Raw genomic sequence first — 18,742 nt, 5'->3', positions numbered from 1 at the left:
TACTTCCTATCGCATCACCCCTTCTTCATCATATCAGAACTTACCAAAGGCATTGGCAGGGTTTTTTTTTTTTACAGTTGTATTTTCATTTTCATCTTTTCAACTTGCATTTTTCAATGTGCTTGACGTAAAATAGATGCTGAGTATATATGTAATTACTATATGGTGGAAATTTGGCTCTTAATTTTCAAGACTTATGTCCAAACATTTCTTAAAGCTGTTTTGCTTTTCACTTCAGTCCAAGCCCTTCATAATTTCACTCTCCTTTGTATTCTTACAATATTACTACAAATCATAGAACATTTATTCCTATTTCTCATCATTTGTTACTGTTGCAGAATTTTCTGCTCAATTAATTAGCTCATAAACTACAGGCTACTAAGCAAATGGTAGCAACACTCTGAGAAGTCCACAATTAATTTGTTTATTGCTTTCTGAAAACAATCTGCAGTTTGTCTTCACCAAATTACATCACGATGTATAATGGGTATTTGGGGCTTACAAATCCTTTAAAAATGTCCTCGGAGCTCATAGTATAACCCAATCCTTAATACAAATAATATAAGTCCTGTCATATGACTGTAGGAAAAGCCTGTGAAGTTAATGGAGGTTTCCCATTACAGGCCATGAGTCTTGCAACAGACCTTTCAGCTAAGATATACAAAAATGAAAAGGAAACAGACCTACATAGATGGTGTATCAAATTCTATTAACTCGTATGGAATGAATTCCTCACTTTTGAATTTCTCTTTGCATTCAGATGGTCCTTGAACACTCATTCACTCGTAGTTTATAAGCCAAGTACTTGATTAAAGACTGCTTCTAAATCTTTAGAAGTTCAAATGGTCTATAAGCCACAATTTCCTTATATTTATATGCATGGATATGATATGAAAATATTCTTGAATTATGATGTTTTCCCCAACCAGCTTTACTCTTTAATTCAGTATCCAAAGGAACTTTGCCTGTGAATCCTAAGCATTCTTCAGAAACAGTAACAGTCCTAAGAGCAATCAAGGATTTAAAAATCTTTTCATACTTTATTTCTTTCATTTCTTCTTACCTTTCTTAAATAAAGAGGGAAAGCATTCATAATCTCCGTTCAGTTACATAGAATTGGAATACTGCTATGTAACAGAACTCATCGCACTAATGCACAGGATTGAAAGTCAAGCAACTTTGGTCTAGGCTGAATTGAATTAAGTCTTGACCTTGTAAACATTTCCACAGGAGGTAGAACACACACACTTGACTTTTTGTCAAATAAGGGATAGTAAACAATGATTCTGAGACCCTAATAAATTAAAGGTATTTTAAAGGTATTAAATAATTTTTTCTTTTTATAGACCAAAGATGAAGCAGCACACAGATTTTCAATAAATTAGGAAGCAAAATATTAAATCTTCATAGCTGAAATGTTTGCATCTTCAAAGCTCCAGTGGTTCAATTTGATAATGTTTGAAACGATAATTAATAACAAGATCACATTTTAAACAATTTGCGTGCAAGGCAAAGTCTGCAAGTATCTCCATTCATTATGGAGTTGTCCATAGTTTTGTACCAGTGACTTGAAACAATGTCCTGCCACTGTATATTCCATTTTCTTTACCCTGATGGCAATCTGAATGAACAATATTTGAGCAGTAGAGATTCTTAGTTTCAATCCTCACTCAACATTGTTGGTTTAAGTGCCTCCAGCTGCTGTTCCCATGAACACAGTGTTGATGGGTGGTAAAGAGGACACCATTTCTCTACCATTTGCTCCATGGGAATCCAAGGTCTCTTGAGCTGGATACTGATTGGAAGCTCCATACATACATTGGGATGAGGAGGAAGGAATTGGGGTTTGCAAGCTGGATGCTGTAAGGGAAAATGTAATCAGCAATTGAATATTGACTGACATTTTTTTTTCCTTTCCAAGTGCCACTCATTTTAAGCCTCCTGTATTTATGTTTGCATTTATCACCCATATCTATGCTATTTTCCTAGAAATTGTTTTTACTTCTACACATTTCACAAAGAAAACTCCATTTCAAACTTAAATTCAGACAACTTTATCACCAAAATATATCCCCAGTCTACTTCCTCTTTCCATCCACACTTCCTCAATTATTCAACCACCCGTGTTCTCTTATCTGGACCCACACAGCCACCTCCTAACTAGTCTTAGGACTGTCACCTTTGCCCCACCCTCTCATTCTGCAGGGAACAGCCAGGATAATGCTGCTGATGTATACATCAAATTGTTGCTGTTCTCAAACTCTACAAAGACCTCCCCCCCACTCTTAGAATAGAATCCAAGCTCTTTGCCCTGGTTCGCAACGTCTTCTGTGAACTGGTCTCTGCCTTCTGATTGATTTTACTCTACTGTCTTCATTCACCATGCTCAAAGCACATTGGCCTTCTTGCTGCCCACTCAGTTTTCCTTGTTCCCACTTCAGAGACTGTGCACTTGTCATCTCTTCTGCCACCACTCCACCATCAGACCTTCAAGTCCTCGCCTCCTAATCACTCAACTTTCAACTCTAATATCTCTGCCTCAGGATTCCTTTCCCAACCATCTTACCAAAAGCAGATTCTCCATAACCATGTGTCATTTTACCCTATTTAACTGACTTCAGAGTACCTGACACTATCTTTTTTTTTTCTGCATTTGTCTATATAATCATCCCTTAATCTCTCCTTCCTAGAAGGTAAACTTCTTATAGGCAAGAACTCTGTCTGATCACCACCATAACCTCAAACTTAGAATGAAGTTTGGCACACAGTATTTGGTTCTCAAAAATTTGACCACCTGGCTCTCTGACACTACATTTCCGTCATGTATGGTTGCTGGCTTCTCATTGCTGTTTTTCTCATTTTTCTAACTACCATCTTCTCTGTCCCTGGAAACTAGGTTTTCTTTTTTTTTTTTTTTAAATTTTTTTTTTCAACGTTTATTTATTTTTGGGACAGAGAGAGACAGAGCATGAACGGGGGAGGGGCAGAGAGAGAGGGAGACACAGAATCGGAAACAGTTCCAGGCTCTGAGCCATCAGCCCAGAGCCCGACGTGGGGCTCGAACTCACGGACCGCGAGATCGTGACCTGGCTGAAGTCGGACGCTTAACCGACTGCGCCACCCAGGCGCCCCGAAACTAGGTTTTCTAACTAAGGAAAGATAGAGTGGGTCCTAAGTTCCCTCGCACTACTTACCCACTTACTCTGTTCCCTTTTTTCACTCAGAAGCCCTCTTTGCTATTTACTTGTAAGCCAGCTCTGACAACTAAAGCTTAGAATCCATCCTACACCCAAGCTATGTTCCATCAAAGCTTCCACTATCTCTACGAGTAAACAGAACTAATAGTAACAATAGCAACACAGTACATTTTAGTCTCACGGTGAGGAAACTTCCTGAAGTGGAATTTTCTGCTTCATTAGAGTAACCTAGAAGCAATGACCATCTGCAGATAGCATGAGATGAGCTGCTAGACTCTGCTCAGGGAGCATCTGTGATGGTCACGGGAAGGGAAGAAGTGCTTCCTATTGAGTTATTGGAAAAGCACACTGAGAGAGGAGAGATGGAATTTATCTTATTTTCCCTTATGCTCCAGCTGGGTGTCAATGGCCTTTACTCCAGCTAGCTTGAAATCTATTCCATTGGAAGATTTCAACCATCTCATATAAACATTAACACTCTGCCTTGATACTTACATGCATATATACTTGCCCTGTGATCCCTTATTAGCCATATTGGAAATTAAATCTATACATATATTTTTGCCCCCTTTTTCAACTCACTGATGTATGGAGTTCCTACCATGTGCCAGACACTTTGCTGGGTGCTGTTGATGTAAAAATTGTACAAGTACAAGTTGCAGGATTTTCCCAGGGACAGCAACCTGGTTGGAAAAAGATGCTGGGGACTTTATGGCAAACACACCGTTTTGCTCATTTTTACTTAAACTATATGTAACAGAGCAATAAAAATAGCAGCATTTTCTACAGAGCTGTCTAATCACATTTTACATACAATTGAGAAAATGACAGCAAACTCTATCACAAATCACCATTTTTTAAAACTTGGAGTGAGATTATGGGGTCCAAAGATACCTCTTGGCACTGTCCCTGGGTCCAACCGTGAACAGGAGAGAGTGAGAAAAAGACATCATTACTGCCCTCATAAAACTTAAAGTCTTTTAGGGGCACCTGGGTGGCTCAGTCGGTTAAGCGTCTGACTTCGGCTCAGGTCACGATCTCACGGTCCGTGAGTTTGAGCCCCGCGTCGGGCTCTGTGCTGACTGCTCAGAGCCTGGAGCCTGTTTCAGATTCTGTGTCTCCCTCTCTCTCTGCCCCTCCCCCGTTCATGCTCTGTCTCTCTCTGTCTCAAAAATAAATAAACGTTAAAAAAAATAAATAAAAAAACTTAAAGTCTTTCAGACTGCATTTGACAGATTATATTCATGTTTTGCATACATAATAGGTGCCAGCTATTTTTTTTGAAAGAATAAGAGATTTAGCAGTGGGTTGCAGAGTGACCAACAGACTGAGAAAGGGGAGACTGTTACCAACAGACACAAAAATATGACTTTCGATCCAAAGTGATGAATCACTTGTAGGAATATGACCTCCAGGTTTACCTCAATAGTCACCCTCCAAAGTAAGACTACCTACCTGAGGTCAGCAGCCTTTTAAAATGTTTTCAAGAACTACTAAAATAATTTACCTACTACTGGAGTTCGACACGCAACTGATGGTGATGTGTCTGCGTAAAATGAGCTGGTCTGCTTTCTACTATTGTCATCTAAAATGTTAAGTGGATCGTGGATGTCACTGTAGGGAGGCAGTGAGCGAACACTGCTGATGACAGAAACATGTTGGTTCACCATCGATCCGAGTCTATGAGACTCTGGGTAGTTTATGTTGCTTCCATAGTATCCTACAACAGAAAAAGTCAGGAATGTATTGTTAACGTACTACAAAGAATATTCCAGGAATGAAAAAAGGGATGAGATAATAGGGAGGGGCCTAAAGATGCCATATTATAAATATTACATTCACATCCATCTTTACTATAGAGTTGGATTTGTGCTTGTATAAGGATATGCTTCACTCTGCTGGGGTTTTTTTTGTTTTTTAAAAAAAACAAAGGAGTTATCCTATTATTAATTTTCAGATGTAAGACGACACCTCTCTCATATTTTCCTCATCTAAATTAACAAGATCTTCCTATAAAGAAAAAAAGCACTACTAACTTCTCACGAAGATTACACTACTTGTCAAATACCAATTTTATCTACTGATTTATGTTACTGGGAGAAGGACTGGTCTACATCTAGAAGAGAGAACACAGAACCTGCATTGGTGGCTGAAGAAAGAAGTCCACAGACCTTTCCAACTCCCTAAACTTTAAGTGTTTTATCAGACTAATAGGGGGCACAGTTTCTGTCCTAATCTGTATGATCTGCTGCTAGTTCTCCGGAAGAAACATTATTTACTACAAATAAAATGGACAGAACATTCTTCTTTTGGGCTTATTAAGGGAGATCTCAAACATACAGTGTGACATAGTATTTTTTTTCATCATTTGTGCCATTTAAAAGGGCAACTTTAAAAAAAAAAAACACAAGAATTGTATCTGGAAGAAATTAGCTCCAAGTGTCTAAGATTCCATGATCTTTGGAAACTTTACGTGGGATGGCATACTACTCAGAGAGGTGGAGCTGTTCAATGTCTGATTTTGTCTTACTGCCATCTCAAAAGCCAGGAAAAATTCTTTAAAAATTTCAATACCATTCGGTGAATTAGGAGGCAATGTTGCTCCTTGGCAGCTGGCAGCGCCCGCATTGCTCAGGAAATTGAAGTTTCCTGTATTTAAAAACTGCATACTGTGTGAATCTTGGCTGTGTGAGGATGGTCCGTAGCTGGAAGGTGGTCGAGAATTATATGGAGACCCAGCACAGCTGCCACTGAAGAAGTCTCTAGAAAGCTGCTGTTCACTCCAGGCCATGCATCGACCATGCTCTGGGCGATGAGGATAGACTCCTGATGGGGGGTGAGGCTGTGCCCTAAACACAGTCTGATAGTTAGAGTTGGTCCCATAAAAGTCATGGCTGGTTTGAGGATGAGTAGGATAAATGGGCTCTGGGAATGTTGAGCAGTGGGGTGGAGCTGACAGGACTGGGCCCACACTTTGAGGTCTTCCTGCCATTGGTCCCTGGTTAATGACGCTTCCTCGGCTCGCCATGGCTGGAGAAATGGGTGGTGTCATCAGATGACCAGTGTTCTGGGAAAGGTCCATTTGACCTGGAAAAAATTACCAGAGCCTTCACAAGTGGCATATAAAAATAGATGGATGCATATCTTTAAAAATTATTCAAAAGATTTATCAATATGCTTTTTAAAAAAAATGGTTCAGGGGCGCCTGGGTGGCGCAGTCGGTTAAGCGTCCGACTTCAGCCAGGTCACGATCTCACGGTCTGTGAGTTCGAGCCCCGCGTCAGGCTCTGGGTTGATGGCTCAGAGCCTGGAGCCTGTTTCCGATTCTGTGTCTCCCTCTCTCTCTGACCCTCCCCTGTTCATGCTCTGTCTCTCTCTGTCCCAAAAATAAATAAACATTGAAAAAAAAATTAAAAAAAAATAAAAAATAAAAATAAAAAAAAATGGTTCATTCTTACTCTCTAAAAATTACAGAGCTGGGGAACATTAAAAACCTAGGTTTAAAAGATACCATCACAAAAAAATAAACAAATAAATAAAAGACACCATCACAATACATGTATATTTCACAATACTGAAGTGTTTTACACTTGATCTTGGCCAAAAGGCCGAGAAGCAATAATAGTGAAGTGTTTTGAAGTTAGTCACTATGAACAAAAGTCTGCGATGGTTTCATGCTTCCATGGGTATGAAGATGGTTAGAGCTCAAGCTTGGGAAACTCAAGGGATCTGTTCTTCACAATTCCCCATAATTAAAAAAACAAACTGAATGTTAAATGGTTTGATTTTTAGGATAACAGAAAAAGGCAATAGTGTCAAAATGCCCATGGCTTCAAAGCAAGCCAATTCAAAACATCACGCAAACACCCCTGATCAACAACGAGTTATGAATGTCACCCACTCTGAGGGTGTTTGACTTTCCACTGGTGGAATTGGGCCCCTGAACTAGGTTCAGGCCCTCCCAGGTTTAAAATTCTGTGTGTCCAATGAAGTTATATATTTCAGAAAAGACATAATGCAAGAAGCAGACGTAAAATATTATCTAGTAGTGAGTTCCAGCCACTTAACATTCGGATTGATACAAAGGGGATGCTAGACCAAATATGAAAATTATTGTAATGGTTTTCTAAAATGGCCAAATCTACTTTTTAATGGAGGAGAAATAGTCTCCTCAAAAGCCAAAAACAAATAAGAGGCCCAGTTTTTTGACGCCCAAAGTATCTTCAGGATTTTATGTGTACCTAATCTAAGTTCTTCTTCCACTTAATGAAGATAACTATTCGTATTTCTGATATAACTGACAGAGCATGTCACAGTGTGGTACCTATGTTAATAATGGCATTGATAAAAATGTGAATGAAAAATGTTGAAAATCACAGAAACTTTACAAAGTTTTCATGCAAGTTAGGTAAGACAAGTCTTGTTTACTCTTTGAATGCCTGAAGGTCACCAGTTTTGAAGAACGCACAGAAATAGGCTCCTGTGAGATGCACTGAAGCCCAAATGTTTCCCAATGTACCTGTGAGCGGCATGGTGTCTGTATTCCCAGCAGGAAATGGGTGTAGAGCAGAGGGTAAGCCTCCAGGATGACTGGATGATAGAGGAAGATAGGGTGTTTCCACATGGCTTTCATTCTTCACAGTGTCACTGGAAACAGTGCTCCCTTTATTACGGTTGGCCAGAAAGCAAGAACTCGGAGAAGCAGTGAAGGCAGCTTTACTTGCGTCTGGAAAGATTTTTTTTTTTTCTTAACAGGAAAGCTAACGTCATTCCCATATTCCTAGTATATAAGCCCAAGAAAAGGAAACTGAAAATGCTCTAGGGTCATGTCATAAATCTGGAAACTCCGGGGAAATATGTGCCATGGGAAACAAGGCTGGCAGATCTCTGGTCTTGGCAGTGGTGCTGGATTTTTGCTGTTGTTGCTACCTGTACCTTTTTGAGTGTGAGGCGTGTTCTGAAGGGCGTCAACCACCACCCCGCCCCCGCCCCGGGAGTGGACAGTCTTCCAAATGCAAGTCATCACATCCCAAATGGACATGTTCTCTTCCTTCTTTAAGCTCCCATAGAACTTCTTTCTACACCATTTATAAGGTGTGTACCACAGGTGTTGTCTTTAATTCTGATTATTTTTTTTATTTTAATCACCTAGCTACCTTCATTGATTTCATATCCTTTAGAACTTCCGGTAAATTCCTCTGACTACTCTAAGTATAAATGGTGGAGAGAAAAAATAGTGCTCTAATGGTGTTAATATACTGTGTTAGTAGTAACACGCCTGGGGAAAAAACTCTGAGACTGTTATAGCCCCCACACAACGTGTGCTTACAAATTCTCGAACTTGGGTTTAAATACAGAAATACATAAAACAAAGTATACATTTTAAATTACCTGAATTCTTCATATACTTGTCCAATAGATTCTGTAACTCCTGCTCTTTGTCATTATTGAACTGGGTCTCCATGGCAAGGAGAATGTATTCATCAAGAAGCATTCGGATCAAATGGAAAGAACCTTGTTTGTGGATGGGAAGAGGGAGAGGACAATGTGAGATGAAAGGAGGGAGAGAAGGAGAAGGAAAGAGAAAGAGAGAAGTCGAGTTATCTTTGTGACCATCTCACAACACTTTACAAGGAGCAACTGAAATAAACAAATACTTGTTGGACTTTAAATGACCTGCTAAGACCAACATGCTTAACTTGGGTCTCTAATCTTTCTGTGTACTGCCTGCCCAGCTCACTGTGTATACTGTCCTGCCAGCTCTTTGGCCGCTAATTACATCAAAGGAAAATACGGATGAAAGTGAGACATGCTTTATGCTTTAAGAGGGCACACATTGGAGTGTGATAAGCTTTAACCTGAGGAGAATGAGCTCTACTCTGCTGTATTTCTGTTGACTTTGTACTAAATAATTAGACAATGGCCACCATGGGTCTGAAAAAAGCATCAAGTAAGATGTCTTTCTAGCCTGAAACAAAGTTCCCTTTGGTTTCAAAAAACCAAGAGAGTTATTTTCATTTGGAAGTTGTCTTGGAAAACCTTAAACTTCTTTGAAGAGATTTCCCAACAAAAGTCTGTTTTCATAATAAAGTCAGGCTTCAGTGTGGTGTGTTTTAAGAAACCTCACACAAAACCAAGATATTTCAAATAATAGGCTCAATACATTTTGTTCATCCTTCAATACAAGTTCACTGATTTTATCTAATTCCACTGAGGATTAAATAAAAACAATTTAGTAAACTGTAACCTATTTCATAATGTAAAGATTTCTTGGAAAGCTAAATGCAGGAGTACTGTCCACAAGACAGCATTATAGCTGCAAACTAAGAATCCCAGAAATTTTAGAAAAAGGAAGATATTCAATTTTTAAAAGAGCTAACTTGACTCAGTTTGTTTCACAAGTCAAATCAATCAGGAAAGAGGTTTCAGAAACATATGAAAGCATGTATTCTCAGCTGCTCTTTGCAGCTATGCAGTTCCTGAAAAAGATGCAAAAATTTGCCATATTGCAGTTGGTGCCTTGGGAAAATCATGTACTAATTACTGTTTACTTGCCTGTCTAACAACAAAAAAAAAAATTATCCAAGCACTGATGGGATGTAATGATAATAGCTGCCATTCTAGAAGTGTTCACCGGGTACTAGACTGTGTTTTTATATATATTGTCTCACTAAAGTGCCAATACAACCCAGCAAGAGGAATATTCATCCTCTTCGACCAACTTGGGGCGGGGCGGTAAAAACCCAAGCCAGAGAGAAGCAGTGTTAGGATTTAACTCTGCATGCGGTCTGACTCCAAAACCCAGGCTCCTACCTACCATTCTCTATGGCTCGACAGTCAGATTTGAGCAGTAACAGTGCCACACGTTTAAAAACTGATAGGAAATGTGACTGGAAAGTGAATTATGTATTCAGATAGGAAGAGCTTTATAAAGCACTTAAGATACCAAAACTGGATGCATTGTTCAAGGTGAGGTTATGCATTACTCGAGCACCAAAAAAACTCCACTTGAGCAGAAAGTCTTGAGCCCTCTTCTTTAATGATCTTCCATTTTGTTTGCTGGTCTACAAGTAAAGGAACAAAATGAAACTATAAAATCTGTCATCTCATTACTACATGCATCCTGCATAAAATCAAGAGGTTGATAAGCTGTCTGACAAATGGACAGATGGCATGACACGCAATTTATTTTATCAGATATAATGATCTGTCCAGGGATTTTAATTTTAGTCTGTCTTTGCTGTCATTTTTAAGGTTGATAGATCTTTATTCTGTATGGTTTTGTTACCTAGCAGAATCAGACAACACAATGAAATAATTTACAAAATACTTCATCTCTTAATTTTCCTTTGACAGAACTTTAAAAAGAACAGAAGGTGAAGTGTGAAAGAAGGGTTATATATTTCTGTGAATGATTAACTCTGACTTCTCTGGTCCTGAATGATAATCTGTTTTCCTTCCAGGAGGAAAAGAAAAGTCCCTACAATATAACCAGTTTCCTTGATACAGAATGGCTAACACCAACTAGTGATGGATCTATTTGCTCTTATTGCCTTGTTTCATGATGGATTGACTTGCAGGTTAACTGAAAGAGTTGAAAAAACACAGAAAATACAAAATACTGCACTCCCAGAATTTAAAAATGCAAATACTTAAAACCACATTTTCTGTCAGCATTTATGAAAATTTGCTTTTTAGAGAAGGGTCAGATCTTTTCAGCTTTAAAAAAAATTTTTTTTAATGTTTACTTATTTTTGAGAGAGACAGAAAGTGCGAACAGAGGAGGGGCAGAGAGAGAGAGGGAGACAGAGAATCCAAAGCAGGCTCCAGGCTCAGAGCAGTCAGCACAGAGCCTGATGCGGGGCTCGATGCGGGGCTCGAACTCATGAGCGGTGAGATCATGACCTGAGCCAAAGTTGGACACTTAACCGACTGAGCCACCCAGGCACCCCAGATCTTTTCAACTTTTATCTTTCACCACCTATGTTACTCAGCTGTAACTGTACTGACTGACAGGGAATGCATAGTGTCTTGTAGTTCTTTGTCAAGAAATGATGAATAGAATTGAATCTATGCCCAACACTCTCAAATCTGGTCTATTCCGAATTTTGATATTTGGGCCACCTTATTTGCAAGTCTTCAAGAGCTTTTCAAGGCATTTTTACACACAGACTATCACCCCTCCCCCACCATTCAAGGAATTACCAGTTTAGCATTTACTACTAAGAAAAATTTTATTTTCTGAATCTGTCATTGAAAAATACCTTAATAACTCTCTGCTCTACCACAGTATCCAACCATTCAATAAAAGCCTCCACGGTGGCATTCTTCTTAAGAAGATCTTTCAGTTCTTGGAACACTGTGATAGAATCATCTAAAATGAAAAAAGAAAGCAGAATATTACTCTACTTTGAACTCAAGAGAAAACCTAAAACTAGGAATCATTTAAGAATTTTGTAGCATAAAAGGGAAAGACAGAATAAATTAAATGTGTTAAAGAAATTATTTCATATCCTGAGAACAAGGAACAAAAAATCCTTAGTTTTTACTCTTCAACATTTTAATAATAAGTGTATGTATTTTGGCACATATTGAAATATAGGCTTATGTATTATATAAGCATGTATATACTGGGGAAGAGTAAGTTGTCAGTATAGTTGATTATTCATTCCGAGTCCAAAGCTTTCATTAAATGCAACAGCTTCATTGAAAGCTGATGAATGAAATAAGCTAAACTTGTTGATTTCCTGCTTTCTGAACTACTTTTATCTTTAGCCAAAATTAAATTCTGCACTGTGGAACTGAGCCACCTACATGAATAATCTTTCATCTTATAAAAGTTAAAGGGGCCATTTAGAACTACTGTTTATTAAAGAGTTTGAAGTTTACTGAACCCCAAAAGGTAATACAATTTTATACTAGGAAACAGAAAGCAGGACTGATGTTGGACCACCCCAGAGAGCAGCCTATCACTTGTGCAACAGCCTATCGGAGGCTACACTTTGTCTTTTTGGAGAGAGAGGATGGGGAAATAGTGGATTGCTGTCCCTTGAAAATAGAACCTGGTAGTCTAGTCACACATATTAGCTTGCTAACTCTGTCAGATTGTCCAAACCTGCGCAGGTAATTTCTGCTTTGAAAAACAGTATTATATTGAGACATCATTTTGATATGCATCATATACCATATGATGCTAAGAGTGTAAAACACACGGAAATGTGTATGCATATAAAGTTGGAAGAGAGCTCACAACACTCAAAAACATGTTCATTATTGCCAAGTTATTTCTTTTTTTCTTTCGTTTATTTTTTACTTTTTTGGTTATTTCTTTAAAAAAAATTTTTTTTTTCAACGTTTATTTATTTTTGGGACAGAGAGAGACAGAGCATGAACGGGGGAGGGGCAGAGAGAGAGGGAGACACAGAATCGGAAACAGGCTCCAGGCTCTGAGCCATCAGCCCAGAGCCTGACGCGGGGCTCGAACTCACGGGCCGCGAGATCGTGACCTGGCTGAAGTCGGACGCTTAACCGACTGCGCCACCCAGGCGCCCCTAAAAAAATTTTTTTTAATGTTTGTTTATTAGAGACAGACACACAGAGAGAGAGAGAGAGAGAGAGAGGTATAGAGAGACAGAAAAAGAGGGAGAGAGACAATCCCAAGTAGGCTCCACACTGTCAGCACAGAGCCTGATGTGGGGCTCAAACTCACGAACCAGGTGATCATGACCTGAGCCGAAACCAAGATGTCACTTGTGCCAAGGAGTTGACAGACCCAGCTCTAAACAGGAAGAAGACTTACGTTCAGTGTAGATATCTGATTCAGTGTCTGTGCTGCCAGAAATGGTGAGAAGGGCCTGCGATCCAATACTATTCAAGTCAACCTTTTCAATATCAGATACCATAGAATTCACAACATGCTGGTCGAAGAGAGCTGGTCTGGCAATCTGCATAAAGATAGTAAAAAAGACACTAAACTATATTATCAAGAGTCTATCTAAAGAAAATTTTTGGCTTCTGGAGAAATAGTTCCTTGAGACAAAAGTATCACAAATGTTTTATTTTAAAACTAAAAGCAATAGCTGAGACTCATGATCATCTCTGTTAAAGCTTTAAAAACTATTTTTGGAACTAGAAAATGAATTTTTTAATTCACGGTCATACAAGAAGGATTTTACAATGTTACGCTTCTTATCTGGAACTAGCCCAATCAAGTCTTTTATTACTTAGGGGGCTAAAAACTTCCACAAAGCAAACAATCATTTGAGAGGAGGGGAAATATATTTTTTAACAATATACAAACCTGTAATCCTAATTTAAGAATTACTTTTTTTCTTCCTATTTAAGAGATGCAAATTAGTAGTTTAAAATGTGTTGTTTGTGGGTTTCACATCAAATATTACATGGGCTCATTCCCCACAACCTTAATTTTTATTAACTGGATTCATAATGCAAAGAACTACTTTGCATTTTACATTGCGCTCAGAAATTTTGTATTTTTTTACTTTTTATTTTGAAATATATTAAATTTACAGAAAAGGAGGAAAGATAGTGCAGAATATTTCCATATTCTCCCTATCCCCCTTCTCCTATTGTTATCACCTTATCTAACCATTGTTTATTGCTCAAATCAGGAAATTAACATTGGTATAACACTGGTAGATAGACTACAGACATAATTCAAATTTCCATCAGTTTTCCCACTAATGTCCTTTTTCTATTCTAGCATTCACTCTGGGGTCTCACATTACATTTAACTGTCTACTTAGTCTTCAATCTCTGAAAATTCCTTGCTCTTTGCTACCAGAGGTTTTTTTTTTTTTTTAATCTGGTGACTCAAATACCAACATACCTGAGCAAGGTGTAAGAAAGATGTTTGCCGTTTCAGAGAAGATACAAATCTTCGCACGATAGGTATCTTCTTGTCAGTTAGAGCTTCTGGCAAGTTTTCCAAAGATGAAACAACCCACTGTTCCCAATTTTTAGCAAAATTTCTTATATCTGCTAATAAGCTACACACACAAAAAGACTTATGTATTAAATGCTAAATTGTTCAAAATGCATTAAATAAATGTAGTTTAATGGAGGTATGCTATTATTCTGTGACTCCAAGAACATGACTTTGAAGTCTGATGGATTCAGCCTAGGTCTGCCATTTATCACCTTGGTCAAAATACTCAATGTCCTCAAGTTCTGGCTTCATCTATTGAATGGGAACACGATTAGTATCTATGTCACAGGATTATTATTAGGACTACATAAAATAACTCATGGAGATTTCTCTGGTCAAATATGGCATGCAGAGAGTAATCAATAAATAATCCCTTATTGTTAATATTAACTCATGGTTCAGTCATTTTTGATAAAATATTTCTGGGTAAATGTAAGTATGCACTTGATTTTGCATATCTTGACTTCTTGAGAGATACTGCATAGGGATCATAATGTCATTTCAGGTACTTACTATTAGTGTCTAGTAATATATTTTTATAATCCAAATATGACTGTGGGATAGTGGGATACAGGATCAAAAATGTACTATAGAACCCTATATAGAAACTTGCAAATGTTGGTTGTGTGTGTGCACAAACATTCACACAGAAACACAAAAATTTAAAAATCAGTCAATAATCTACACATTCTACCTCAACAAAAAAGATCTAAATTTATATTTGGGATGGTGCTACATATTGGCAAGCAGTGACATAATCCAGGAAAAAGAATAGAAAATGGAGTTAAACAGATGCTCAATTAAAATCCTGACTCTGTTTTTTAACTAGTTAACTTACTTTAGGCAAATAAATTAACTTCTTTCTGCTGCCAGGTTCCTCATTTGTGGATTTGGGATTGTAACAGCTACTGGGGAATAGTCTAACAAGTTGTGTTTTTTTTTAAAAATCCACTGTTCAATGATAAGAAATTGGTTAAATGAAGTATAGTATTTTTCAGATGCTATGCAGCCATTTAAAAAGAAAATGTTGGGGCGCCTGGGTGGCGCAGTCGGTTAAGCGTCCGACTTCAGCCAGGTCACGATCTCGCGGTCCGTGAGTTCGAGCCCCGCGTCGGGCTCTGGGCTGATAGCTCAGAGCCTGGAGCCTGTTTCCGATTCTGTGTCTCCCTCTCTCTCTGCCCCTCCCCCGTTCATGCTCTGTCTCTCTCTGTCCCCAAAATAAATAAACGTTGAAAAAAAAAATTTTTAAAAATAAATAAATAAATAAAAAGAAAATGTTGAGAGGTGCCTGGGTGGCTCAGTTGGTTAAGCGTCCAACTCCTGATTTCGGCTGAGGTCAGGATCTTGCAGTTAGGAGATCAAGCCCAGCACCGGGCTCTGTGCTGGGCATGGAGCCTGCCTAAGATGCTCTCTCTCCTACTCCTTCTGCCCCTCCCCTGCTCACACTCAATCTCTCTCTCTCTCTCTCTCATGTTTTTTGTTTTTTGTTTTTTGTTTTTTATTTTACTTGAGAAAGAGAGACAGAGTGTGAGTGTGGGAGGGGCAGAGAGAGAGGGAGACACAGAATCCAAAGCAGGCTCCAGGCTCCCAGCTGTCAGCACAGAGCCTGACGTGGGGCTTGAACTCAGACTGTGAGATCATGACCTGAACCAAAGCTGATGCTTAACTGACTGAGCCACAGGCGCCCTGCTCTCTCTCTCTCTCTAAGAAAGAAAGAAATAAGAAGAAAGAAAGAAAGAAAGAAAGAAAGAAAGAAAGAAAGAAAGAAAGAAAAAAAGAATTGAAAAAAAGAAAAATTTAAAAAATAATGTTGATCCATATTTGTTGATATGAAAGATTTTCACTATATACTGCAATTACAGTATGTATACTATGGTTCCATTTTTTAAATGTGTATATTTACAGGTATTCTTAGAAAAAAACAGTCTATGGGATAATAACATAAGACATTAATGTGGAGAGATCAGGAGTATTTTTTAATGCATTTATGCATGTTCTTCATTTTCTACAATGAACTACTTGCATATTTAAGAGATAAATACATAAATAGTCTGCTTCAGGCAGTTGTAAAATTAAGTAAAATAATTTATGTAGTCTCAAAGCCCATGTTGTAGTTAATAAAGGTCAGCTATTATTACTATTAACTAATAATGCCTGCCGCTAAGTAAGCACAGCCATTCTGTTGTGACACAGAAATGTTAAGTGTACTTAATTCAGAGATCAGATTAGATGTTTAAAGATTACATATTGATAATTAAAAGAAACTATTGGTCTGGACAATACTATTATATAAATAAATAAAATGATCTACAGGAAAAAGTAAATCAAAAATAAACTTTGTTTTGTCAATCATCATGTATTTATTGAGCATCAACTATGTCCATCCTACGTGTTTTTGTGCCTCAAATACTAAAATAAATTTCATTTTTTCATTAGACTTTATTTACAAAGAAAAATTTTCGTTTTTATTTTTGAGTTTTTATTGTTCACACATCAGAAAGTTTTTGTGAAAAATCTTCAGGTACCATTTCAATTTCAGATTTTTTTTTATTGAAGTATAATCGACAAACAACATTATATTAGTTCCATGTGTACAACATAGTGATTTGACATTTGTGTACATTGTGAGCTCATCACCACCATAGTCCAGTTACCATCTGTCATCAGTTACCAGAGGGGATGCGGGTCCTGGTGGGGCAATATGGATGAAAGGGATCAAAAGGTATAATGTTCCCAGGATGGGGAATACAGTCTATTTAAGATCTTATTCCTTTGTTAAAAGAAGATGGTAATTCCATTATGCCACTTTATGTTTTTGCAGTTAAGGCCAATAATAATAAATAATAATGTTAATAAGTAATCTTTAATAACAAAGATAAAATAATTTTTCTTATAATTTTTATTATTGTGGTTTATTTTCCATCAATTATCCCCATTTATTTTCCTGTAGCCAGTTTCTATTAAAGAACTTCTCAGTATTTCAAAGGTCAGTACACTTAAATATTTATTTTTCACTTGGACATCTCTCATATTAAAAGGATTTCAAGATTATTCTATCAATTTTGCTCAGTGAAGTTTGAGTATAAGGATTGAGGCACATCTTCTAACTAATACAAAGGGACAGGAGCGGCAAAGTAATCTTTATAAACAAACGAATTGTTATTTAATGTTTTCCTTTAATATAATGGATAGGGTTAAATTCTACATTAAGAAACTACCACATTTTATTGACTGAACCTACCTTTCAGGCATTTCTTGCATTGTTGCAGGAATGAGTACATCTGTAAGAACCTTAATCACAGCAAAAGAGAATTAACATAAATCCTTACTTAGTATTTTTGTAGAAAGACACTTATTTGTCAATTACTTTTCATTCCTAGCTTTCTAGAGAATAATATGCTAACTCATTTCTGGAAGTTATACTTTTATCTCTAAAATGAATGTATGTGTGAGGTGCATGTGTAAGAAAGGTGAGGGGTGGGGATCTAGAAACATTACAATCCTAGGTTAGCCTAGGAACACTAATATCCTGGGTCCAGAGAGTTAATTATCAGAACACAAAGAATAATGAAAAGATGGTCAACATCACTCATCATCAGAGAAATACAAGTCAAAACCACAATGAGATACCACTTCACACGTGTCAGAATGGCTAAAGTTAACAACTTAGGAAACAAAAGATGTTGGCAGGGATGTGGGCAAAGAGGAACATTTCTGCACTGCTGATGGGAATGCAAACTGTGCAGCCACTCTGGAAAACAGTATGGAGGCTCCTCAGAAAGTTAACAATAGAACTACCCTATGACCCAGCAATCACACTACTGGGTATTTATCCAAAGGATACAAAAATGCTGATTTGAAGGGGCACATGCACCCCAATGTTTATAGCAGCACTATCAACAATAGCCAAATTATGGAAAGAGCCCAAATGTCCATTGACTGATGACTGGATAAAGAAGATGTGATATATATCTATATACAGTGGAGTATTACTCAGTGATCAAAAAAAATGGAATCTTGCCATTTGCAATGACATGGATGGAACTAGAGTGTATTCTGCTAAGCAAAGTAAGTCAGTCAGAAAAAGACAAATACCATATGATTTCACTCATATGTGGAATTTAAGAACCACAAGAGATGAACATAGGAGAAGGGAAGGAAAAATAAGATAAAAACAGAGAGGGAGGCAAACCATAAGAGACTCTTAAATATGGAGAACAAACTGAGGGTTGCTGGAGGGGTGGTGGATGGGGGAGATGGGCTAAATGGGTGATAGGCATTAAGAAGGGCACTTGTTGGGATGAGCACTGGGTGTTCTATGTAAGTGATGAATCACTGGGTTCTACTCCTGAAACCAATACTACAATGTATGTTAACTACCTTGAATTTAAATTAAAAATTAAAAAGAAAAGAATACTGAAAGAAAGGGCTAGACTGAGCCCTAAACATGGATGAGGTGGGCAGGACCTGAGAATTAGTAGAAAGAAGAATTTAGAGAGTGTCGACTGATCCCAGCTCAAGAAAAACTAGAATAAAGAAAGAGGGGACAAAATAGGATATGAGCAATGCAGATCCATAAGCTGATTGATAAACTGAG

General features: G+C 37.8%; 1 protein-coding gene across 1 annotated transcript in view; it reads right to left on the bottom strand.

Annotated features, from left to right (window-relative positions):
- Positions 1 to 408: 408 nt before the first annotated feature.
- RFX6 (regulatory factor X6) overlaps positions 409 to 18,742 on the bottom strand; it is a 58,145-nt gene continuing 39,811 nt past the window's right edge. The window contains exons 10-19 of the mRNA XM_045499381.1: positions 17,387 to 17,436; positions 14,047 to 14,206; positions 12,997 to 13,141; positions 11,462 to 11,571; positions 10,144 to 10,261; positions 8,589 to 8,711; positions 7,717 to 7,923; positions 5,772 to 6,284; positions 4,705 to 4,917; positions 409 to 1,860 (exon numbers count right to left, since the gene is read on the bottom strand). Coding sequence (XP_045355337.1) covers positions 1,685 to 1,860; positions 4,705 to 4,917; positions 5,772 to 6,284; positions 7,717 to 7,923; positions 8,589 to 8,711; positions 10,144 to 10,261; positions 11,462 to 11,571; positions 12,997 to 13,141; positions 14,047 to 14,206; positions 17,387 to 17,436 — 1,815 coding nt within the window. The 3' untranslated portion in view covers positions 409 to 1,684. The remainder of the gene's footprint in view (positions 1,861 to 4,704; positions 4,918 to 5,771; positions 6,285 to 7,716; positions 7,924 to 8,588; positions 8,712 to 10,143; positions 10,262 to 11,461; positions 11,572 to 12,996; positions 13,142 to 14,046; positions 14,207 to 17,386; positions 17,437 to 18,742) is intronic.

The sequence above is a fragment of the Leopardus geoffroyi genome, chromosome B2 (genome assembly GCF_018350155.1).
Source record: "Leopardus geoffroyi isolate Oge1 chromosome B2, O.geoffroyi_Oge1_pat1.0, whole genome shotgun sequence".
Taxonomy (NCBI): domain Eukaryota; kingdom Metazoa; phylum Chordata; class Mammalia; order Carnivora; family Felidae; genus Leopardus; species Leopardus geoffroyi.
This window is presented reverse-complemented; position numbering and strand designations above follow the sequence as displayed.